We start from the raw sequence: 26,384 nt of genomic DNA, 5'->3' as shown, positions 1-26,384 counted from the left end.
TCACGATTCCTTCTCTTTTTTAATTAATTAATTTTTAAAGTAAATTGTATGCCCAACACGGGGCTGAAACTTACAACCCCAAGATCAAGAGTCACATGCTCTACGAAATGAGCCAGGCTGGCACCTCTGATTTCTTCTCTTTTTTTTTTTAATGTTTTATTTATTTCTAGGAGAGAGAGAGAGAGAGAGACAGCGTGAGCAGGGGAGGGTCAGAGAGAGAGGGAGTCACAGACTGAAACAGGCTCCAGGCTCTGAGCTGGCAGTCAGCACAGAGCCCGACGCGGGGCTCAAACCCACGAACCGCGAGATCATGACCTAAGCGAAAGTCGGACGCTTAACCGACTAAGCCACCCAGGCGCCCCTGATTTCTTCTCTTTTAGTTTTATTTACTCCTAAAGCAGCAAACATGTAGGACAAGGATATATGAGTTAGGTAAGGATTCAGGTGTGTGAATACAACTTCCCACTGCCTCTTTTCAATCGCAGGGGAATGTGCCGAATGCAGAGACCAGATTCAAAGCAGCTTGCAGCTAAGGCTAAAAGAATGAACTGAGATTTCAGCTGCTGCACAAAATTTAGGAAACGTAGGTAAGATAGTTCTTACGGGATAATTTGTAGTTTTAATGCTTACTTTAGAAAAAAAGAAAGGTCCAAAATCAGTGATCTAAGCTTTCACTTTAAAAAACTAGAAAGTAAGCAAATTAAACCAAAAGTTAATAGAAGGAAGTGTTGTAGGCAACCTCTAAAATGAGAAGGCACCCTATGATTCTCATTTCCTAATATTCATGGCTTCTGTAATTCCTTCCTCTTGAATTAGGGCTAAACCGAGTGACTCGCTTATAACAAACAGACTGTTTGACTACCATTTCATCTTGCTTGTCCTCTCTTGTTCTCCTGCTTGCTCAATCTGGTGAAAGCCAGCTGCCATGCTGTACGTTACCCTACGGAGAGACCCATATGGCAAAGAACTGAGGGAGGCTGCAGGTCAACAACTAGTAAAGTACTGACACCTTAGTCCAACAGCCTGCAAACAGCTAAATCCTACCAACCATGTGAGTGAGTCTGAAAATGGCTCTGTTCTCAGTTTATTCTTCAGATGAGACCACAGCCCAGGTAACATCTTAACTGCAGCTTTATGAGAGTCATCGAGGTTGAGACACCCAGTTAAGCCATGCTCAGATTCCTGAGTTACAGAAACTGTGAGATAAATGTTATTTTCATCTGGTAAGTTTTGAGGTAATGTGTTTCACAGCAATAGATAACGAAGAGAGAAAGTTAATTAAAGGCTGGCTCTTTGCAAAAATAATCAATAAACCTCTAGCTAGACTGGCCAGGAAATGAGTAGCACTGTGTGCATGAAGAGAGAAGAAGACTAAGGATACCACCCTAAAGGATTCTGATCTTCGGAGATCTGGTAGTGGAGAAGGAATCAGCAAAGAAGACTACGGAAGAGAGAGATAAGAGGAGAATCAAGCAACTCTATTGTCTGGGAGGCCTGAAGAGGAAGGTACTTCAAAAAGGAAGTGGTGGCCAAACACATTGTATGCTACCGGACAATTAGGTAATGTGAGGATAAAGAAGGGGTCAATGGCTTTTTCAATATTTTGGTGGATAAGGAAATGTTGAGGATGAAAGTACCATCGGAGTGACCTAGGAAGAAAATGCTAAGGGAGGAAGTGCAGCAAACAAATCCAGACAACTTTTTCTAAGAGTTTTACTATGAAAGGGACCAGAGAAATGGGGCAATAGTTAGAAGGGGATATGGGTTTCTGAGAAGTCTTTTGTTTATTTGTTTAAAATATATTAAGTAATGTTTATATATAGATGGAAATAATTTAGTAGAAAGAAGAAACTGATGATGCAGGTGACCCAATTCAGAAGCAGTTTTACTTCAGGGGCCTTCATCCTTGAAACATTACTAGAAATAAGTCCTAGTCACTGGTGAGGTGGGTCTGGTGGTAGGTGTGTCTTTGTTGATCTTCCAAGAGAGAAGCTTGTTCCCAGTGGTAACTGTAGCTTTTGTTCTTATACATGAGTGGGGGTAGTATACACTTGGTCCCTGGCTTTATTCTAGAAGCCTGGTTTGGGTTCAGTTCCTGTTATCCTGATAAAGTTGAAATTCTACCCACTGCTGTCTGGTGTCCCAATTTGCCTGAGGCTTCTTCAGTCCCTACAGAGTTAACACTTAGAGCTTGAGGTAATAAATAGCATCCAGTGCTTATTATATACCTGGCATTTTAATCTTATTAACTCCTGTAAGCCTCACAACAGCTCTATGAAGTAGGGGTTATTAGTATGATTATTTTACAGATGAGGAAACTGAGGCACAGAGGTGTTAAGTAGCTTGCTTATGGTCAGACATTCAAAACTCAGGGATTTGAATGCAAGCAGCCTGACTTCAGAACCCAAAGGTTTTGCAGTAGTTTATAGAGAAGGAATATATGGGAGTAAGGGTTTATCTTGCAACACATAATAAATTGGGCATGGAGAAAAGAATTCTCCACCGTAACATCAAAATATTCACACTGTGGACGGTGATTTAATTTTAGCAAAGCATGATATATCACATTAAAATACTATTATAAATTTTTTTTTTCTGTTGGCATTAAAATTTTAATTATGGGAGTACTTGAATGACTCAGATGGTTAAGCATCCAACTCTTGATTTTGGCTCAGGTCATGATCTCTCAAGTACGTGGGATAGAGCCCTTCATCAAGTTCCACACTGATAGTGCGGAGCCTGCTTGGGATTCTCTCTCTCCTCTCTCTCTGCCCCTACCCCTGCTTGTGCACGCACACTTACACTGTCCCTCTCAAAATACATAAATTAAAAAAAAAAAGTAAATGTGTTTGTTTTTAAAGCTTTAAACGAGCTATAAATATAACCTAATGTTACGTTTTTGAATATTTACTTAATAATATAATAAATATTGTCTCATCAAAAAAATTAATGTCTGCTTTTTCAAAGACACCATTAAGAAAAGACTGGGAGAAAATGTTCACAATACATATATCTGACAAAGGACTTGTATCCATTCACATAAAGCACCCTTACAACTCAAGAAAAATAAATAATACAATTAAAAATGGAAAAAGATCTGAAAAGTTACTTCACAAAAGAGATACATGAATAGAAAAGTGAGCACATAAAAAGACATGTGACTGGGGCGCCTGGGTGGCTCAGTCAGTTGAGCGTCCGACTTTGGCTCAGGTCATGATCTCACTGTTCATGGGTTTGAGCCCCGTGTCGGGCTCTGTGCTGACAGCCAGCTCAGAGCCTGGAGCCTATTTCTGATTCTGTGTTTCCCTCTCTCTCTGACCCTCCCCTGCTCACGCTGTCTCTCTCTCTCACTCAGAAATAAATAAAACATTAAAAAAAATTTTTAAATAAAAAATAAAAAGACATGTGATCAACATAATTAATCATCAGGGAAATACAAATTAAAACCATAGTGAGACACCACTATAGGTCCACTAAAATGGCTAAAAACTAAAAAGAAAAAAAAAAAGTATTGTTAAAGGGATGGTGAGTGAGGACATGGAGCCACTGGAACTTTCATACATCGTTGGTCATAATGTAAAATGGTATAACTACTTTGGAAAACAGTTTGGCAGTTCCTTATACATACATGGTATGACCCAGAAATTCCACTCTTAGTACTTAACCAAGAGAAAAAATATACATACATTCACACAGAGACTTGTACTAGAATGTTCATAGCAGACACACTCATAATAGCTCAAAACTAGAAATCATCTGAATGTCCATCAACAGGTAAATGTGTGAACAAATTGTAGTATATTCATATAAAGTAATACTACTTAGCAATAAAAAGTAGTGAACTAATGATAGAAACAACAACATGGATGAATCTCAAAAACACTATGCTGAGCAAAAGAAGTAAACACAAAGGGGTACACACTGTATAACTCTATTTACATGAAACTCTAGAAAAGACAGATCTAATCTATGGTAACAGAATTCATCAGGGGTCTCCTGGCATGGGGTGTGGAATGGGAGATAATTTGGACAGAAAGGAACTTTTTGAGGTGATGAAAATGTTCTATACTTTGATGGTAGTGATAGTTACATAGATATATATTCAGCCTCGTTGAAATGCACGCTTAAAATGGGAGCATTTTATTGTATGAAAAGTATACCTTGGTAAAGCTGGCTTCAAAGAAAGTCAACTGAAGATTAATAGCATGTACTAATATTAAGAGTAATAGTGATAGTATTAAAATTTGTTTTTGTAAAAGAAGGAAAAAGCCCACATATGTTTGCATATATCTATAGGAGCACAGGGAAAGGTATAACAGAATACACACCAAACTATTATCACTGTTTACCTTCGGAGCTAAGAACTATAAATGTAACTAATATTTGGGAGAGACTGGATTTTCCTCTATTTATCTGTATTGTTTGGCTTGTGGCAATAAGCACCACTACTTTTGATAGTGTGGTAGTTAGCACACAGGTATAGCTGCCAACACACCATCCTGAACACAGTGCTGTTTCTCTCATAAAAAATTAAGGCTACTTCTCTTCCCCTTGAGCCTGGGCTGGATTTGTGACCTTCTTTGATAGTAGAATGTGGCAGAAGTCATACTAAGCCTGTTCCAGGTTTAACTCTTAAAAGGCATGGTAATTACCAAATGATGAGTGTCTACATGCAGGGAAGAGAAAAACCAAGTGGAAGAGCACTAAGCTGCCCCATTCAAGATCCCAGCTGAGCGCAGCCTCCTGGGTGAGCCCAGCCTATACTCCATGCAGCAGAAGAACCACCAGCTGAGCCCAGACACCACCATGGGAAGCAGAGATGGGCTGCGCTGCCAAGCTTGATACCTACTATAGAATTCTGAACAAATGAATGGTTGTTGCTTTAAGCCATTAAATTCTGGGGTTGTTTATGACACATAAGAAAACCAAAACATGTATTATGAAAGAAAAACCCACAAAGTGAAATTTTTTCATCAGTAAAGTTTAAAATATTTCTGGAAACTACCTAATTAGAATGCCCTTGAAGTGAATGATATAACGCCACCCCTTTAAACAAATTTTGTTGAGTAAGATACTTCTAAAGCTGATTGGTCATTCCTTGACTAGTCTTGTAAATTGCTAAGAGCAAAATGTATTAATAATATATTTCTTAAAACAAGACTTTTCCCTTCATTGCAATCAAGACAAACAAAATAACAAACAAAAGAACTTGCTTTGTCTGTTCCCTTTGAAAAACACAATTTTCAAAAGATGTTTTTCTCTATCTGACAACAGACATAGCAGGGAGTCCAAAGAGCTCTATCTCACCCACAATTTTAGGAAATAATCTGTCAGTATATAAACAATTTGAAATATAAACAGCTTTTGAGCCAGTGATTCCACTTTGGCAAATATCAATCTTACAGAAATAAAGGCCCAGTACTTTATCATGTACATATGTAGGGAAAATGCATATATACATATTAATATATACTTCTGTTAGCACACACATGCAGTCTGCATGCCATAGGAAATACGAAACAGAAAAAACTGAAGGTCCAAGCACAGAGGAATGGTTGTATCAATGGAATAAACTGTGGGATACATCCATACTATAACAATATTATAGCCATTTAAAAGCTCCTTCCCTCTACGGGAAAGGCGGGGAAAAGAGGAGAGAGGGAAATAAATCACAAGAGTCTCTTAATGATAGAGAACAAACTGAGGGTTGCTGGAGGGAGGTGGGTGAAGGATGGATTGGATGGATATTAAGGAGGGCACTTGTTATGAACACTGGGTGTTGTATGTAAGTGATGAATCACTCAATTCTATCCCTAAAACCAACATTGCACTGTATGTTAACTAAAACTTAAATAAAAATTTTAAAAAATTAAAAATAATAAAAGCTCCTGCCCTCATCTTAGTTCCCAGACCAAATCAACTGGAAATCAGAGTAGCCTACTAGACAAACTAATGATCCCATTTTCCTTTATTTCCTACAACTGACTAGAAGAAGGTGGTTGTCAGAGCAGAATCTGGGGCTGAATTTCCTCCTCTCTGGGAAGAAGACAGATTTTCTAAAGTCACATTATGGGTTTCCCCTAAGCTAGATGCGATCATGGGTTGCTCACCATTTGGATGGATTTGGAGGTAGCAGTGACTGCTGAACTACAACTTAAAAAATTAAGCAGGTAGGATGGAAAAGTTGAAAGAGCACATTAAATAAGGGTGTTTTACAGGTTTTGTGAGTTATAAATACACCCTCGAGCACAGGACCCACCCTTTTCTTGGAATATAGAATAATTTGAGAAAAGGTGCCTTTTAACCTGGAAATAGAAGCTGTCTTGTCCCGGCATTCTCAGGTGGCACCCCACTGCCCCTAGCATTCTCCGACAGAGACCAGAGATTTGGTTCTCTCCCCTCATTCCTTATTCCAAATATGAATTCCTGATCTTTCCTACAGGGTTCACTGAAGGTCAATTCTTCAGATGGAGCAACATGACGATGGCTTTCTATTTTCACTCTCGTTTTTAGAAGTTTCTGACCTAGAGTAAACTGGAACTTATCTGAGCTTGCTAATTAGAAGACTACTTATTGTCTCTAAAAATAATTGAGTACTGTCCTTTGTATATCATGATGACACTACCAGATCTGAGCTGCGCTTCTGGAGCAGCAGTGGGTTCACACTAAGTGAACCTTTCCATCCATCCGTCAGTCCTTCCCTCCTTCGCCCCCTCTTTCCCTCCCTCCGTCGCTTCTTCCCCTTTTCATCTACCCACCCACGGACCAACATTCTCTGACAGGTTCCTCCATTCATTCTGGGAGCAAAGGTACACATTTTGGAGACGGCTGGTTACAGTTAGAAGTTTGGTCTGAAGTCATGGAAAATTTTTTCTCTGTGAAACGTTAGCAGTCGCATTCATTGCTAAGAGTACACATATCTGGAGGGCAACTTAAGACTAAATATCAAGAGCCTTAAATACATGCATATACTTTGACCTAGTAATTTTCCTTGTAGGAACCAATCCTAAAGACTTACCAAAAGAATTTATGTATAAGAATAATCAATAGTATACCTCATAATCCTCATAAAGTTCCTCATTAAGTAAGGAACTGGAAACAACCTAATTAAACAACAATCTCTTTCTAAATGATAATTAAGTAAAATTATGATAAATTCAAGTTATTGATTATAATACAACCAATAAATCTTATATTTTCAAAAACTTAATGACATGGAAAAGTGCTTATAAGTAATGTTAAATGAAAAAAAAGCAGTATACATACAGTATAATTACAATTACAAGAAAGAAAAAGAAACTAGAAGAAAACATCGAAATGAAAACAAAGAGTGGTTACTTCTGAATGGTGAAACTATTAGTGATCACCTTTTTTAAATATTTTTTCATATTTTCCAAATTGCCCAAAATGATGATGGATTACTGACACAATTAGGGAAAAGGTCTATGCATAGATTTTAAAGTTACACCTCTCAACAAAATTGATATGAGGAAAAGAAAGAGAAGGACGATGAGGAAAAAAAAGTTATTCAGTCTGGGCCTCAACCTTCAATTAGTTGAATACCAGCCAGATTAGTATTTCCAATTTATACTAATATAAATATTTGTTACATTGAACTAACCTACGCGGACTTGGCAAGAAGCATTTCATTTGATGAATTTTGCTTTCTCCTTTTGGAATATGAAAACTCTAATCCTTGACTGTTGTTTATTGCTGCTGAAATCTACAAATACTCAACTCGCAGACTATCCAATTACTCACATGTCCGATCTACTTTTTTATCTTAATTCAGACCTATGCTGTGAGTTGAAAATCTCTGAAAACTTTCAGACAAAAGCTGTTTTTCAAAAACTGGCCTGCGGTGTGGTGGGTGATAAGGACGAGGACCTGATGCAGCCACATGGAACAGTGCCACGTTCAACTGCAGGGTCTCAAGAAAAAGGGACAAAGACCACCACGTTCCTACAGTGCCCTCCACAAGCAGGCCACCCGACAGAGATGGTCTGTGTACGAGTCAGTCTCTGCTTCTACACTCTAAGTTCCTTGCAGGAAGAGACTACGGCTTTTTTCATGCTTATTTCCAGCCCCAGGTACAGAATCTGCCATTTCGTAGCTAATCAAAAAACGTTTCCGAACTGAACTACACTGATACCCCCACCTCCAAGATTAAGAAAAAAATAAGTATAGTCAAGATTAAAAACAAAAAAACAAAAGACAAACCTTTGAGTATTAGGAAGAACTACCACATAGCCCAAGTATTTATATTATTTAGAACTTGACAAAAGCAGGAAATTAAATTCGACTGCAGAAAATGTTTGGGTATTACTGTGGGCAGAGGTGGAAATTGTTTTCCTGTCAAGGACTTCTGATCTAAGCTTTGGATTCAAATGAGAGCCATGTACAAATAAAAAGCAATTTCATGTGTTCTTCTGTCTCTTTTCCAAGAATGTGAAATAGATGTTGGCAAAGTATATAAAATCTTCCCTAAATATAAGATAATTTAAAAATAAATAAATAAAAATATAATTTAGTTCATATTATGGTCCATTAAATGTAAAAGGAAGGCAAGAAAGGGTAGGAGGCATATATAAGCACCTCAAAGGTGGACACAGGCTTTTTAATAAGGATAACTCCCTAATTTAGCAGGTATCAGAAAAAATATCATTGGAAATTATGCCCATAAGATTGGTATAAATTAGGTAAGCCAGGTGCACAAGCTCTCACATGAAAAAGGATGTGTAAATATATTACATAAAGGAACCAATATCTTTTTCAAAATCTCTCCAGTGAGATGGCAGTCTAAAATGTAACAGATGGGAGATAGGCTGGAAATTTGGTCAAGGCCACCCCGATGACTAAGTATTGTACAACTCCAGGGCATGCCATTCATACATTAACGCCTCCTGGAACTTTTATGGCTGTGAACAACCTGCATAATTGTATGTGGTAGTCCCGGATTTATCACATATGAGTAATATTATAAAGCAGAAACAGAATGGTCCACATGAGCTCTATAACAGGGTGGGGGGCCCTACTGACATTCTGGGCCAGATCAGTCTGCACTGTCCTGTACACTGTCCTGTACACGGTAGACTGTTTAGGAGCATCCCTGGCCTATTCCCACTAAATGCCAGTAATATTCCCCTCCCCCAGTTATAACAATTAAAAATGTCTCCAGATATCCCCTAGGAGGCAAAATTCTTTCTCCTAACTCCCTATTTGAAAATCACTAACTAGGGGCACCTGGGTGGCTCAGTCGGTTGAGCGTCAGACTTCGGCTCAGGTCATGATCTCACGGTTCGTGGGTTCAAGCCCCACGTAGGGCTCTGTGCTGACCGCTAGCTCAGAACCTGGAGCCTGCATCTGATTCTCTGTCTCCCTTTCTTTCTGACCCTCCCCTGCTCACGCTGTCTCTCTCTCTCTCAAAAAATAAATAAAACATTAAAAAAAAAGAAGAAGAAAGAAAATCACTAACTAGAGAACAAAGAACAGGGCAATGTTTGTTCAGCCCTGCTGAAGAGAAAACAAATAGTGCATCTGGCCTATGTGAGAAAGCTGTATAGTATCCATCAGATCAGGAGCAATGTTCCAGGCGGCCTCAGAAGGAAATACTCTGGCATATGCATTCAATCCTCTCCACTTTAATTCTACTTTTTAAGTAATGTTCCAATTACCGATTCATTATCTTGGGCACAGTAGTTCAATGATATATTTTTAAAAGAAGTTTTAAAAATGCAATGACAGATAACAGTCCACAGGTTATTGTCAACATCGACATTGGGCCAAATAAGAGGAAACATATGGAGAAACATTTGGAGTGATTGGTAATTTAGCAATGTGTTAAGATTAAATTTCTAAAAGTACAACAAAAAACTAAATAGTTCCTTAAATAAAAGAAACCAAAATCTCTCTGCAACATTTTCTACATTGAAGAGTAGAGATCAAAACATACAGATTAAGGGGCGCCTGGGTGGCTTAGTCGGTTAAGCGTCCGACTTTCGCTTAGGTCATGATCTCGCGGTTCGTGGGTTCGAGCTGCTGACTACCAGCTCAGAGCCTGGAGCCTATTTCAGAGTCTGTATCTCCCTCTCTCTCTGACCCTCCCCTGCTCACACTGTCTCTCTCTCTCTTAGAAATAAATAAAAAATATTAAAAAAAAAACCCATACAGATTAATATTTATATAATCTTGGTTTGAGAAAGCATTACTTTTTGAAAAAAAACCATAAAGGAGATGACAGACTTGCCTATATCAAAATAAAAAACTCTGTGTTTCAAAAATAAAATGAAACAGTATGAACACAACTACAATGTAAACAACCCATAGAAAAGAGTCATAACATAAATTTCAGTGGCTCACAATTTTTAAATAGATAAAGCTTTTATAAATCAAATAACAAAATCAGTACCCCCAACAGAAAGATGGAGAAAGAACAGGAAAAGACAATTTACATACACACACACACATTTAGTCAATAAATATATGAAAAATGTTTAACCTTATCAATGGGATTAATGTAAGTAAAAACAAGATAGCATTTCTTTATACCTGTGCTTGATAAAAATGATAATACACAGCATGTACAGTACTGATGAGGGTACAGACAAATATTCTCAAACAATGGAATATAAACTGGCACAATCTCAGGGGGATGGGCAAAATGGGTAAAGGAAAGTGGGAGGTACAGGCTTCCATGGAATGAGTAAGTCACAGGAACAAAAGGCACAGCATAAGGAATACCGTCAATGATATTTGTAATAGCATTATACAGTGACAGACGGTAGCTATACTTGTAGTGAGCACAGAATAACATAGAAACTTCTCAAATCACTATGTTGTACACTTGAAACTAATGTAACATTGTGTGTCAACTATACTCAAATTAAAATTTTTACATAAATGCGCACAACCTCCCTGGAAGTCAATTTAGCAATAAATATCTTTAAAAATATGCACATACTTTTAACAAATTCTACTTTCAGAACATTTTTTCCCTAGGAAATGATCATGAATCTGCGCAAAACTTTAGCTACAAGAATATTCATCTTAATGTAATTCATAACAGCAAAAGCTTGGACCAATCTGTAAGTTGGTCACTTGAAAAAATTATGGTACATTCAAATGATATATTACCATGCAATCATTAAAAATTACAGAGGATGTGGAAAATGTCTTTGTTAATGACAGGAAAAAGATGCTTAATAACATGGGAGAATGTTCACGATGCAACAGTGTTTTGGGTAATAAGACTGGGTCTGGAGTCAAGCTGTCTGGGTTCAAATTCTGGATCCACCATTGATTAGCTGTGTGACATTAGGCAAGTTTGTAACCCTCTCTGTAGCTGTTTCTTAATGTCTAAAAAAAATACACAACCTCTATGAAATAATGGATCTAGGCTACAATTATCAATGGTTACTTAAAACCACGGGGAGGAAGGTTGATGGAGAAGTTTATAACAGATGCACCTGACTAGAAACATCACCAATCACTCTCAACATCACTAAAATGAGACAACCAGACATTATGTGCCTCGTCTTGTGAGACAACAGGAAAGGCAGCACACAGCATGCCTATGAAGTATTTTTAGCCCCCATATTTGACCCAAATTTAGGCAAGTGTCTAGATCTACTAGCATAATAGAAATATGGGGATTTAAGTCCATGAAAATGAAGTTTAAGAATAATCAAAATATAAGGATGGTGATAAAAAGTTTAGAATAGTGCTTCCCTCTGGGGCAGGGAGAGACTAGAAAGAGACAAAAGGAAACTATAGGGGCTACTAGAAGTGCTCTACATTGATGTTAGAGTACTTTATATACTTTACTGTGTGTATGTGATACCTCAGTTTTTAAAAATGCAAAGAAAACAGCTCCTGATATTCACCATCGTCTAGTGGCAGGAAGGAAAGCAGACGTGGTTCGGGAACTAGACATGATGCCAAGGGGAAGCGGCAGTGGCCCGCACCCACCTCCCCTCTGTGAGCCTGGTTCTCCTGTGGAACTCCCCCTGCTGCAGAGAAGAGCTGGGGGTGGGGACAGAGCAGGACCAGGCCAATGAAACCAGGGTACTTATTAGGGAAGCCTTACAGAGAGGCTGTCCGCAGGGATCTCCACATCACTAGTAAAGTAATACTGGCTATGTTGTAAAAATGGGCTTTAACTTCCCTTAAAGGGTTTCAGCAAGCCACTTTGTCTACGCACTCGGACAAGTTGGTAATGTGAATTAGAAATTAGCGGCTAAAGGTAAGGCGGTATCTATGGCTGGATAACTAGAAAAGTAGGGTTCAGAAACATTAGAACTTTGAGAATTCATGGAGTTTTCTTTGAAACACCCACCAAAAGATTGTTTGGGAAATTCGGCTAATGACAGGCACATGTAGAGGAGTAAGGCCTCTCTCCCAATCAACCGAATCCTTCCTCTCCACCCCCACCCCTGGTCAGTAGAGGCTGAGAAATGTGCATTTCAGTGTTCATCATCCCAGCGATAGAGGTCTACCAGAAGCTACAGAGAAAGTACATATTACACTGATGTAGTCTATGTATGGCATCCGTTCCTTCTCAGCTCTGATAATCCCAATGACAGACGCAAATAGAAGTCACAGGTTGCACTTGGACCTGAGATACTTTTAAGCTTAACATTCACACTTCCTGTGAGAGAATGATTTCTTATAATGGTGTACTTGTCTGGTACGTTTCAGATCCATATTTAGTATTAAGGCAAATATAGAAAGTTGGTCTTTCTTTAGAGTAGAAAACATTTTTTAAAAATTCCACTTTCATGAGATTTTTCTTTCACTAATAAAAAGATTTAGGTAGAAAAAAATTATGTAAGTGGTTGCAGATGTAGGTCCTCTTCTTTAGCCAGGAGAGGTGCCCAGAAATTAGGAAAATTCAGGGCTATATCTGAAGAAATGGTGCATGGTTATTCAGAATCTTTGTAAATGTTATGAATGCTGGTAAAGAAGAATTCAGTGTGATTTCTCAAAGCAAGTGGCAAAAAGCTATTTTGTTTTCCAAAATCTTCCCCTCTTGGGTAAAGAGTAAAATTTACAAGCTCACAGACAAATTAGTCAAACTGAAGCTGAGATCACTTCTCTTTCTGCCTTAGGTCACAGGCTAGTGGATACATGATGGAATTATTAAAGGGTCAAGAACAAATCTATCAGTGCTTGAGAAGACGCTGATCTAGCTTAAAGAAGGAAAGAAGTCCAGTTCAGTGTGGCATTGTTTTCAGGCCAAAATATTAACCATTGATGCTACTAAATCTCTTAATATAATCTGATGCAGGCATGCAGGGGGAGAATATGGCCCCCAAACACACCTTAATTCTCCAAGTTCAACATGGCCGCTGGTTGGTTCAATGGATGCTGTATACCACTGGCCCACACTTAAATGACTGGCTGGCCTTATTTTAAGGCTTCAAGCGATCTATATTCAATGTAGCAGTCAGTGGCTAAGTTTATGTAATGCAAGTTAAAGAAACGTCTCCCAAGTCTATGTTATATAGCCCAATATATTAATAACAGAAGTATACTTTTTGACTTATGGAGAAATTTGTTAGTTTACCTTAATTTAACCCTATCTTTAACATGAACAATTGTTTTCTTTGTCCTGACTCCCCAGTGTCCCATCTCCTAGCCTCTTAAGGGTGCTCAATCAGTAGTAAGTAAAAATAAAGTATTTCTTTTCTTTAAAAAAGCAATCTTCCTTCTTAGCAAAAATAAAAATTTATTGAGCCAATACTGTGTGCCAAACGCTATTATAAGTATTACCTTATTTTTAATCCTTACAATAACCCTATGAAGTATTATTAATATCCACATATTTTTTAATTTTTTTCAATGTTTTATTTATTTCTGAGAGAGAGAGAGAGAGAGAGAGACAGTGTGAGCAGGAGATGGTCAGAGAGAGAGAGGGAGGCACAGAATCTGAAGCAGGTTCCAGGCTCTGAGCTGTCAGCACAGAGCCCGACATGGGGCTCGAACCCACGAACTGTGAGACATGACCTGAGCCAAAGTTGGACGCTTAACTGACTGAGCCACCCAGGTGCCCCTATTAATATCCACATATTATAAGCGAGGGCACTGAGGCACCAAGAGGTTAAGAAACATTTCCAAGGTCACATAGCCAGTAACCAGCAGAGTGGGATTTGAACCCAGGCACTGTGGCTCAGGAGCTCATGCTCCTACTTACAACTCTCAGCTTATGTAGTCTGGAGCAACTTCCTTTGAGTTGGTGGGTTCAACTCTCAGCACCACTATTTACCATCTGAAAGTGTCTGGGGACAAACTGCTGAAGGTCTCTGCACCACAACTTCCTCACCTATAAAATGGGTCTAACAGCAGCCTCTCTATAGGATTTGTTGGGAAAACTAGATGTGACTATATCTGCAGACGACCCGGCACACAGTAGCCACTCAACAAGAGCCATCGCTATTCCTTCCCTGACATTGCTCCTGCTGCTGCTCAGCCAGTGTGAAACTTCTCATTCCAGCTCCCATGAAAATCAGGCCCGACATAGCTGAGGGGCAGAGCACAAGCAGTGGAGGAAAATAGGCACTATCGCTGCCTGTCCCTTAGTGGGCGTGTGGACAGATGCTAAATCCTTGAACAGGAAGTAGTTCATGTCAGTCCTGAAACCGTCCTCCCCTTGCTAGTACAAGAAACCTCCAAGGGACGCAGACTTTGGTTTCGAAGCCATACTGGCCCCCACAGTGCTCCAGACCGTGGAAAACTCACCTAGTGCTCTGACAACTCGCATCAGGACTTCCCCGACTTTCATTCTGGTCTCTGGCGTGTGCTTGTCTTTACCACCATCATACTGAGCCAACAGGCCAAGCAAGATTTTCTCAGGGTACGCATCTGAGAGCAAGGCAACCCCTGGAGTTAAAAATAAAAAGAAAGGATGCATTATGGTTTAAAACTGGAAAGCAAATAAACCCAGACAGCCTGCGACGGGATGAACGCTGAGACACTCAAACCCGCCTCTGTAACTCTATCAGGAAGGGCTGCCCTTTTTTGGAATGACAGCATAGTGAGTGCAAAGGACATGGGTCTGGGAGTTCAGACTCCTGGATTCTTCTAGTCTCAGTCCTATGTGTTCTCTAAGATCACTTCCAGCACTGATACTCTATGATTTATGAATTCTAGACTCTTTTTTTAGAAATTTTTATTTGAGAGAGAGAGAGTCCAAGCGGAGGAGAGAGGGATAGGGAGAGAGTGAGGAAAAGGGAGAGAGAGGGAGTGAGAGCAAGACAGGAGTGGGGAGGAGGAAGGGGAGGGAGGGAGAGGGAGGGGGAGGGAGCGGGAGGGACGGGGAGGGAGAGAGTGAGTGAGTGTGTGTCTTAGGCAGACTCCATGCTCAGTGTGGAGCCTGACTTGGAGCTTAATCCTATCACCCTGGGATCATGACTGGAGCCAAAATCAAGAGTTAGATGCTCAACCGAGCCACCCAGGCGCCTCTGGATTCTAGGCTCTTAAAGCAGAGGTTAGATGATTATATATTGTGGCACGGATTCACAAGCAGCAGGAGAAGACTGGATTAAATACCCTCTAGGGAGCCCTCCAAGTCTGAGACTAAGGTTCTATGACTAGTATTCTTCCTGCCAACATATCAGCCCAAGGCACAGCAGTGCTTCCTGTCTTTGCCATGGCTCTCTGTTCCAATATGAGTATTCTCTGTAAAACTGTCAATGATGAGAGTAATTTACACAAGGAAATATCTTTGGAGCATTCTGGGCATGATTAGTAGGAGACCCAAGCTTATGGCTGAGTTCCCTGATCAGAAGTAGGGAAGGTCCTGCTCTTGAGTCTCTCTTCCAAGTGTAGTAGCAGCCCCTCCCCCCTTACTCACAGGGGATATGCTCCAAGACCCCCAGTGAATTTCTGAAACTGCAGATAGTTCCAAATGCTTTATATTCTATGTTTCTTCCTATACATACCTACCTAAGATAGTTTAATTTATTAATCAGGCACAGTAAGATAATAACAACAATAACTAATATAACAGAACAATTTTAACAACTATAATAAGGATAATGACTGTCATAAGTATTATGTGCATGTGGTCCTTCTTGCTCTCAAAATATCTTATTGTATTGTATTCACCCATATTCTGCTTGTGATGACATGAGACAATAAAATGCCTGCATGAGTAGATGAAGTGAGGTCAGGACATAGGCATTGTGACACGGTCTGGCTACTACTGACCTTCTGATGATTTAGTCAGAAAGAGGATTATCTGCTTCCAGACCACAGGTGGCTGAGGCTAACTGAAACTGTGGAAAGCCAAACTGCAGATAAAGGGGGCCTCCTTCACTTCCTGGCCCCTTTTCCCATTCTGCCAGTACCTCCTAGATGTGTAATCATTATCTGAGTGCCATCTCATATCGTGCAAACTTTGCAGGGATGGAGAGAGGAGGGGATATATGACCTGTGATAGGATAAGAAATAAAGCCCCCAGTCCCAAAATTATATAAATATAAGCTGTGTTGCTTCGGAGGAAAACATGACTTACTTCTAAAGATCAGTGAGGAAGAAGAAAAGAAAAACAAACAAAGGAAATACAGGTTTCAAAATATATCCAGGAAGAGACTGCTTCTTTTTACCACCTCGACCTCAACTACTCTGGTCCATCATTTCTGGCCTGTTGACTGCCACCTCCCCCCCACCCCCATAATCTCCTAATTGGTCTGTCTCCTGTAACCATCTGGTTATAACAAGTCAGGCCCCATCATTCTTCTGCCCAAAGCCCTCAATGGTTTCCCTTCTCCCTTGCTTCTGAGCAAACCCCATCCCCACCTGCCTTTGCCCACTCCCTGACCTCATCTTTTACCAGTACTCTCCCTTGCTCACTATCCTCCAGCACCTCCAGCCTCCTCACTGTTCTCAGAGTACACCGGGCTGCTTCGGGTCCAATGTCTCCCTCTGACATCCCGCTCTGCCCAGGCAGCCTCCTCCTGCAGGCAGCCTTACGGCTTGCTCCCCAAGCCCCATGTCTCTGTTCAAATATCACACATTTAAAGTGGCAGTCTCCTTCTCCTACCACTCTTGATCCCTCTCACCCTGTTTCATTTTTCTTCTTAGCACTTATACATGTTATATATGGTATTTGCTTATTTATCGACTGCTCTCCTCCTTAGAATGTAAACTTTACAAAGTGAAGGATTTTGTTTTGTTCCCTGCTGCAGCCTCAATGGCTACAAGAGTGTCAGCACACGGCAGGTGCTCAGTAACTATTTGTTGAATGAATGAATGAATGAATAAAAGGGTTCAAAGATACAGTCTTGATCTAAATTTCAGGAATTAAGAAAGATGGGGAAGGAATAATAGAAATGCTTAAGAAATCTTCAATAATTTTTCATCTGAATTTACCAATCTCCCATTTAAATTTGACACTTGTGCAGGCAAAGTCTTCATACTATTTTCTGTGTTATAGGTTGTAGTTCCCATTCTCTTGTAAGTCAGATACACACAAAGGCAGCACACCTGCTAAGGGCTGCACCTGTCTGCTTCTTTTCTGCCTTCCCCACCCTTACCTTTTCATTGTTTCCAAAAAGCCTGGGAAGTCCCTGCATTTGGCCTCAAACCACGTCTTCCTTTATGTGGACTCCAGTCTTACACAAGCAAAGGCTCTGCCCTTAAGGAAGTTGCAGGCTGTGACAGAACCTGAATTAGACAGTCTCCCTGTTGGCACAATGTCACACTGCATTTGTAGTTATCTCTATTATGCAAAACGATGGGGAAGTTTTTAGATGGCCAAGGAGGAGTTAAAGATACCTTAGCAAAGGAAAAATGTCAATGGCTAAGAAAAAGATAAATAGGGGCGCCAGGGTGGCACCATCATTTGAACGGCAGACTTGATTTCAACTCAGACCATGATCCCAGTGTTGTGAGATCGAGCCCCACGTGAGTCTCCAAACTGAGCGTGCAGCTTGCTTAAGAGTCTCTTTCTCTTTCTTTCTCTCTCTCTCCCCCTGCCCCTTTCCTCTGCTCACTCTCAGAGAGAGAGAGAGAGAAAGAGAGAGAAATTGTTTACTAAGAAAGAGATAGGTAACAGCTTCCAAATCTGAAAAAGCCCAAAGCAAAAGTGAACTGGTAGTTGGTAAAGAAAGTTCTGGCAGAATTGTATCACTGAGGGGTGCCTGGGTGGCTCAGTGGGTTAAGCGTCCGACTTCTGCTCAGGTCATGATCTCATGGTTCATGGGTTTGAGCCTCGTGTCGGGCTCTGTGCTGACAGCTGGCTCAGAGCCTGGAGCCTGCTTCGGATTCTGTGTCTCCCTCTTTCTCTGACCCTCCCTTGCTCATGCTCTGTCTCTCTCTCAAAAATAAATAAAACATTAAAAAAAAAAAAAAGAATTGTATCACTGATATATTGCAAGCTCTGGTATACACAGATCTGTAGCAACCATAACTACTTTTTCATCAGAAGTTCCCAAGTGAGAAATCTGGTGGATTTGTTTCCTTTTAGGAATATCGTTGTGACTTTATAATGGAAATCGGTGGGAAAATGGGATTTGCTTAATAAAACTTTGATTTCTAGCTTTTCTGAAAAACATTTATTTTAAGGTCCCTCCTACTGTTGTTTATGCCTGTTTCCTCTCATTAATCTTTAGCAGAGAACACATATTTACCTCTAACAATATATCCTGCTATCTACTTCACAACCAAATGAGCTCTTGATTTCCTCTCTGTAGTGGACACAGATCTGGCTGCACATGGCATCTACTCTGTCTTCTGGTAGCAACACCTTCTTCTGATAGGTCCTTTAGGAACTATTCTTTTCCTACTCTTACTCTAAGTGGTTTAAGTGGAGCCAACCACCCACTTTCTTCCCCTTCATGTGTGAACTCATCTGGCCAGTTAGGACGTTCCATGCCATGCCCACACAATGATGGGCTCAGTAATGGGCAGTGAGACTCAGTTTTGGATACCACATTGGAACTACTGGGAAAGATACATTTTTGGTGTGTGTGTGTGTGTGTGTGTGTGTGTGTGTGTGTGTGTGTGTGTGTGTGTGTTTTTTTCCTGTTGAAGTTATTAGCCTGGACCTGACTGTGGCTACTATGTGGAGAAAGCCCACTCAAAAATACAGCCAACACAGAAGAAGATCAAGCCAAGAGGTGAAAGAGAAAAGAAAGAGACCTGATAATCACAAGTTGAGCCTCTGGATTCAACTGTATTTCCACCCACTTAGACTCTCTACATACATAAATCAATAAATATCCTTTTATGTGTATGCCAATATGATTTTTTTCATCCAAAGGAATCCTAATATATCCTTCTTCAGATTAAAAAATCCCTGATATTTCATTTATGTATTTATTTATTTACTTACGTACTATCCCGATAATGCCAAACTTTTAATTCCACTAGGGAGCATTAAATCCTTCCACTCTTGCAGTAAAAGGTTGCTAATAGCAAAGCCCAGTTTCCTTGTTTCCCACAGTCCCAGATTAGCAATTGTTTATCTTCTTGCTGGTCTGCTCCCTGGACTGTTGCCAAATGGCCCTCGGACTGAGTTTTACCTTCAAGGATACAGCTGCCACCTAGGAGTTTATAAGTCCCTAGAGGACAAGGGCAGCTCTCGCCTCACTCTTACACCAAGCAACAAAGAGAATTATATATGATGGTTAAGACTGCAGAACAATTATATATGATGATTTTAAGTGATGGTTAAGACTGCAGAACAATTTTGTGTGGTCTTTTTTGTTTCTTATTTAAAAAGCTCCCTGAATTTTGACAACTGAGGAAGCACGGCCATCACCTTCATGTGACCCTTGGCCCCTTGCACTTGATAATTCCTTTGTAATTTGAAAATGGGGTCAGCTTCTGGGTCAGCCCTGGCTTCAGGGAAACATGACACATCAATCCCTTGGCAATAAGAACCAAATGCCTCTGTGAGAGATACCTGCTCCTGCTCTGGTCGCAGGAAAGTGACTACGCATTTCAAGATGTGGTATAACAGATAGGTGCCAGAGTTCATGAAAGCACTCTGATCTGTATTTTCAGGCAAAGTTCAGGATATAGGCAAATTAACTCAACAGAAAAAATATTATTAAAAGTACACTATGCAACAAAATAGAGACAGTCAACTTTGTAAAATAACTGTATGTTCCCCCAAAAGACTTCCCTTGCAAAGCCAGAAATGTATTCTAATCCCAACAGCACTAACTTCAAGATGATTTCTTAGCAAGCTGTCCACGGGTTCTGCAGCTCTCCAGCAGGAAAAGCAGTCTAGCAGTCTAGGTATACCTTACCCTACACAGCACGCTTGCACCGCGGAAAGCACAGCTGAGCTCTAAGAGTCTTTGCTGACTGGCTCCCTGCCAAGAGGCTGCACAGCCAGCCTCCACTCTGAAACTAGCCTGCCTCCTTCTCCTGGGCAGAGAACAGCCCGCCTCCCAAAGTGCCCACATCGACCTGGAACACCACCTACTCACTCAACCTCTCAGGTACTTCTGCTGACAAAACCCACATATTGTGGGCTTCCATTTGTATGAAATGTCCAGAAAAGGCAAATCCATAGACAGAAAGTAGGTTTAGTGGTTACCTAGCACTGTGGGAGGTAGGGGGAAGTAGGAAGGGAGTGCTAATGGATGCGGGATTTCTTTCTGGAGCAATATAAACCTTTCTAAAATGGATTGTGGTAATGGGTTCACATTCTGTGAATATACTAAAACCACTAAATTTTATACTTTAAATTAGTGAATAGTATGGTATGTGGATTTTATCTCCAAAAAAACTATTATTGAAAGTATGATAAAAGCTATTTCATATCTATCCTTTTAGGTTTTTAGAGTAGAAGAACAGGGGAGAAAATAATGGATCACATCTTAAATATAAAGGGGAATCCACTGCCAAGAGCAAAGTATCAGCTTACTTTGGTATTCAAACATATTTTGGTTGCCCGTATAGGGTGATGGTGGACAGAGGGAGAAAATGATTTGTTATCTGAATGGGAAAAAAAGTCAAGCATTTCACATTTCACAGAATTGTCTTACATGTGTGAGAAAATACATTACATTTAAAATTCTAAGTTCTGTGTTAAGCCAGAAACTCTATTCTCAGAATCTGTCCTAGCAGATACACAAGAATAGTAGAAAATTACTTATGTACAAAATCATCACTCTACCACTGTTGGTAGAGAAAAGACTGGAAACAAATTAAACATTTATCAATGGAGGACTGATTAAGTTGTGGTCACTCATACAATGGGATACAGCGCATCCATAAAAAAATAGAAAATCTTTTGGGGCACCTGGGTGGCTCAGTTGGTTAAGTGTCTGACTTTGGCTCAAATCATGATCTCATGGTTCGTGGGTTTGAGACCCACATCAGGCTCTGTGCTGACAGCTCACAGCCTGGAGCCTACTTCAGATTCTGTATCTCCCTTTCTCTCTGCCTCTCCCTTTCTCATTCTCTCTCTCTCTCTCTCTCTCAAATAAAAACATTAAAAGCAATTTTTAAAAATAAAAAAATAAAATAAGAAAGCTTTTTAAGAACTGTTATGGAATAAACTCTAAAATCTACTGTTAGGTAAAAAGCAAAGTGGAAAACAACGTGTATAGAATTCAACCATTTCTATACAAAGGGGAAATACACACTTATAAAATATTTCTGGAAGGATACACAAGAAATTAATGATATTGGTTATATCTGAGGAGGGAAATAGGGAAAGATAGGAGAGAAAGTTTTTATTCTGCATTTTTATCTACCTTTTGAACTTTGAGCTATGTAATGTACTATCTATCAAATATAATTTTTAAAAATATAAGTTAAAAAAATCTGTGATAAGGGGCATGGGCTTTTAAAAGAGAACAGCCTCTTTTAGAGGTAAGAATGTAAAAAGGTTTTGCAATCAAGTGATGTAGAATGACCACAAATGTTTGTATTCTCTTCCTCTTGAAATCCTACTCAAGTGAGTAAAAAGGCATAAACCCTCAAACAGGACAAAGAGAATGGGACAGGTGTCACAGGCCGAAGTCTGGGTAAAGAGAACAAAGATGGAGTGACATCATGATATGTATCCGATACAACTGTTAAATCATTTGGAAGAAATTAGCAATAATTACACAGAAAACTAAACAAATGTATAAGAAAGGAAGACTGAACTAGGCTCAGCAATGAATAATATCCAAGTAATCAACAGTAAATGCAGCCCAATGATTTAGCCAAAACTCAAGATGGGGAAAGGGCAGGAGGGAAGGGATACGTGCAGGTGTGCATGCGTGTGCAGGCGTGTACAGGCGTTACATCCTCATCCAACATATGGAAAATGGGTAGATAATGTCCAAAGTTTTTTAAATCACAAGAAATATGTGTGAGCATTTAATTTATACATAGGGAGGTAATCACTAGAAGACACTACTTAAAAAGGGCTGGGAGGGGAATGGTTATCTCTGGGGATTGGAATTGCAAGGGGTAAAGAAGCAGGGCAGGGGGTAAGCTTTTTGACTCTTTACAAACTATGTTCAAATTAATAAAAGTAAGTTTATTTTTAAAACTACAAAGAAGATAAAATGTGTATGTAATTTTTTTTAATGTTTTAATTTTGAGAGAGAGATAGAGACAGTGTGAGCAGGGGAGGATCAGAGAGAGAGGGAGATACAGAATCTGAAGACAGGCTCCAGGCTCTGAGCTGGCTGTCAGCATAGAGCCCGACATGGGGCTCAAACCCACGAAATGTGAGAAAATGACCTGAGCCAAAGTCGGATGCTTAATTGACTGAGCCACCCCACCCAGGCACACCTAAAACGCGTATGTAGAGGAAGCTCACCAAAAGAACAGTAATGGGCAAGAGAAGAGGCCAGGCACAGAAGGGTTTTCCTTCTGATTACCAAAGACCAGCACCGATCTGTAACTATTCTCTCTTGCACCTCTATGGCACAAAGATACAAAAGGCAAAAACCTGAAGAGAAGGAAAATACCCTTCATTTTAGCAAGGTACTTCAGTTGCTACATTTGAGACCTCTCATTATGAAGAAAGCCAACAGTAATTTCAGCTCCAAGAATCCAGGAAGTTACACAAACTGGGGAAGTTGGTTATTAAATCAAGGAAGTGTGGAGAATTCCACTGGAGAGCTGGTCTGTCTTTGTAATTAGAGTAAAAGACAACGTCTAGCATGCCAATTCGATGTTAAGTTTCTCGACAGCTCCAAAGCTCTGCTAAGTGTAGACAAGCCCCGACAAATTTATAAGGATTCAGTATGAGTTAGTGTTACCCAGGCCTGAAGAAAAAACAGGGTTAGACTGTCATAGTTAACAGTTGAAGATTTGTTAAAAACTGTACCTAGAGTCTGTCTTTTAAATCAGGATCTAAATAATACATTCGAGGGGTGCCTGAGTGGCTCAGCTGGTTGAGCATCCAACTCTTGATTTCACCTCAGGTCATGATCCCAGGGTCATGGGATTGAGACTCACACTGAGCTCCATGCCCAGTGTGAATTAAGATTCTCTCTCTCCCTCTGCCCTTCTCCCTTGCTCATGCACTCTTTATCTCTAAAAATAAAAATTTAATTTAAAAAAGAATTTAAATAATACATTCGAACAGTAAAATAATACTAATGTGTTTGCTTAAATTGTCTTCTACTTCCTTGAGTGCCTGGGTGGCTCAGTTGATTGGTGGCCGACTTCGGCTCAGGTCATGACCTCGTGGTTTGTGAGTCTGGGCCCCGTGTCGGGCTGTGCTGACAGCTCGGACCCTGGAACCTGCTTCAGATCCTGTGTCTCCTTTCCCTTCTCTGTGCTCCTCCCCTACTTGTGCTCTGTCTCTCAAAAATGAATAAACATTTTAAAAAAATTTTTAATTGCTTTCTATTTCCCATTTTGGAGGCAGAATGTTAAAAGGAGTGAATAATCTATATTTACTGACAGTTAACTACACTTGCTGAGAGCCATTTGGATCACAAAATATTACTGCAATAAATAAAAACCTAATAGCAAAGACAGTAACATTCCTACCATTTATTGACTGCTTTCTACATGCCAGTCCATTCTAAGGACTTCACCTACATGCATTCATCCATTTAATGCTCCCAACAATCTTTCGAAGTAGGTATTATTATTATTCCTAATTTTATGAAGGAGAAGCTGCAGAACAGACAGATGGATGAAAAATATGACCCAAGATCTTTGGCACATGGCAGAACAGACTGGCAAACCTGCACTCTACTACCCCACACCCCCCTTGCCCCGCCGCCCCCAAGGCCATGGAGAAAATAACTACTGGGATAATAATGATAGCTTTGCAAATCCTAAGCCCAAAGACAGCAAACCTTACATGTTTTGGTTTTTGTGTTTTTTTAGTTTATTTGTTTATTTTGAATGAGAGAGAGTGGGGGAGGGTCAGAGAGAGATGGAGAAAGAGAATCCCAAGCAAGATCCCTGCTGCCAGCACAGAGTCCGACGTGGGGCTTGAACCCACAAACTGTGAGATCATGAGCTGAGCCGAAGTCGGACACTTAACTGACTGAGCCACCCAGGTACCCCAAACTTTCCATTTTCAAGTATATGCTCTTAGCCTCACTCCATAAAATTTACTTTTTATTCAACTCCAAGGTCAGAGGAAGGAGAGGCACTCTGCACACTGCATCCCAAAAGAGACAGGCCAGAATTCTCCATTGAGTCTAGCTGGACTTCCTAGGGACTGCTTCATTCCTAGCTGATATCTTTATTTAGCATATCAAAAAAGGGAGGTAAGTGATGTTAATGAAATTCACAAGTGATTCTAACTTGAGATGCTGCTGACATTAGTGGTAACAGAGGAGCCATACAAAAGGAAATTGACAACTTGGATTTTCATCAGTTCCAATTTTTAACCAGTGATTCTCAAACACCTCCACTCTACCTGTTACTGCAAGTCTCCTAAATCTCTTATTCTACTCTGCTCCCCAAATAAATAAAATCCAAAACAGCACCTAAAAGCTTAGAGTCCAACTTGTCAGGCAGGGCTGCCTCTATGGAATACCTGTGGGTGACAGAGAGGAACGGGAAAGGAAGAGCTGAGAATAACTGAGCCTTAAGAATACCACAGTGATCAAGGGTTCTGTTGTATGTGCAGAAATACACACAAAGCTGCCCTAATACTGGCTGAAGGCATAAGTGAGGAAGGAAGGAAAACAAAATAGCAATTACCGCTGCTGTGAGGGTAATCACTGCCCTACACATCCGAAAAGCTCACATTTCAGCTGTTCCACGGTGAGAAATAAAAAAGCAGGATGCCATTTGTTTAATTCTCTTTATACAGTTTTCCCAGAGTAAAAAAACAAAAACAAAAACAAAAAAAAAAACAACAAAAAATCCCCCACATTAACATTCTCTTTTTTTAAAAAATGTTTTTAACGTTTTATTTATTTCTGAGAGACAGCGTGAGAAGGGGAGGGTCGGAAAGAGAGGGAGACACAGAATCCGAAGCAGGCTCCAGGCTCTGAGCTGTCAGCACAGAGCCTGATGTGGGGCTCAAACCCACAAACTGTGAGATCATGACCTTAGTCGAAGTCGGATGCCTAACCGACTGAGCCACCCAGGCGCCCCTAACATTCTCTTTATGATATCAAAACATTTGCTGATAAAAAGAAAAGAGGAAGCTTACAATTTCCCATAAAACAGCGAATGTTCTCTTTTAGCTGAATCTTGGTAAAAAAAAGAAAAAAAAGTCTATATCTCCTCCAGATCCCGAGATGGGTGGTCCTGTAGGAGGAGAATCTAACCTAAACCACGGACTCAGTTTTTCCTAAGTTTTCTACTGGCGTTTCAACACGAGCAAAGGGGAAGAGAAGCTGCAGAATCAGCAGAGCTGATGGATGCGTCAGGTTCTCATTCGCTCAGAGGGAGCCAAAGCCTCCCAGGGGAGTTGTTGCCTGGCCTGAAGCTCTAACAAGACAGGGCTGATCTTTCAAGCTCTCCAGTGGCTCGGGGCTAGGGGACCTGCTCTGTGTGTTGGGCACCAGGCAGTGACACAGGCAAGATAAAAACTCTCATGAAATGCTCCTTTTTTCCTTACCTAAGCCTCACAGAAGTCCTGATGAGATGATTAGGCAAGTCTCTGTGATAGACACTCCAGGCTAGGACTTGCTTAGAAAGTGTTTGTTGTCAAATCAGTAACCATGACATGTAGGACTTAAACTGTAGTTTCACGTGGAAACCAGGCAGAGCTATTATAAATTTCACCCAAAGAGCCCCCTCTCCCCTGATAAAGGCACATACACACATAAACACTCTGCCTATACTTTCTGGGAGTGACCAGACCTACTCACGGACCTTCTAGGAGTCCACACAGCCCTCAGGTTAAAATCCCTGTGCTAAGTAGGACACCCATAAATAAAGGGGAAAGGAGAAATCTTTAAAAATTTGCTTGCACAATCAAAAGAACTTGCCTTTTTTTTTTT

General features: G+C 40.3%; 1 protein-coding gene across 1 annotated transcript in view; it reads right to left on the bottom strand.

Moving 5' to 3' along the window:
• TANGO6 (transport and golgi organization 6 homolog) overlaps positions 1–26,384 on the bottom strand; it is a 190,271-nt gene that overhangs the window by 68,248 nt on the left and 95,639 nt on the right. Inside the window, exon 15 of the mRNA XM_039222251.1 lies at positions 14,737–14,877. Coding sequence (XP_039078182.1) covers positions 14,737–14,877 — 141 coding nt within the window. The remainder of the gene's footprint in view (positions 1–14,736; positions 14,878–26,384) is intronic.

This window comes from Hyaena hyaena, unplaced genomic scaffold, assembly GCF_003009895.1.
Source record: "Hyaena hyaena isolate Hyena2069 unplaced genomic scaffold, ASM300989v1 scaffold_18, whole genome shotgun sequence".
Taxonomy (NCBI): Eukaryota; Metazoa; Chordata; class Mammalia; order Carnivora; family Hyaenidae; genus Hyaena; species Hyaena hyaena.
This window is presented reverse-complemented; position numbering and strand designations above follow the sequence as displayed.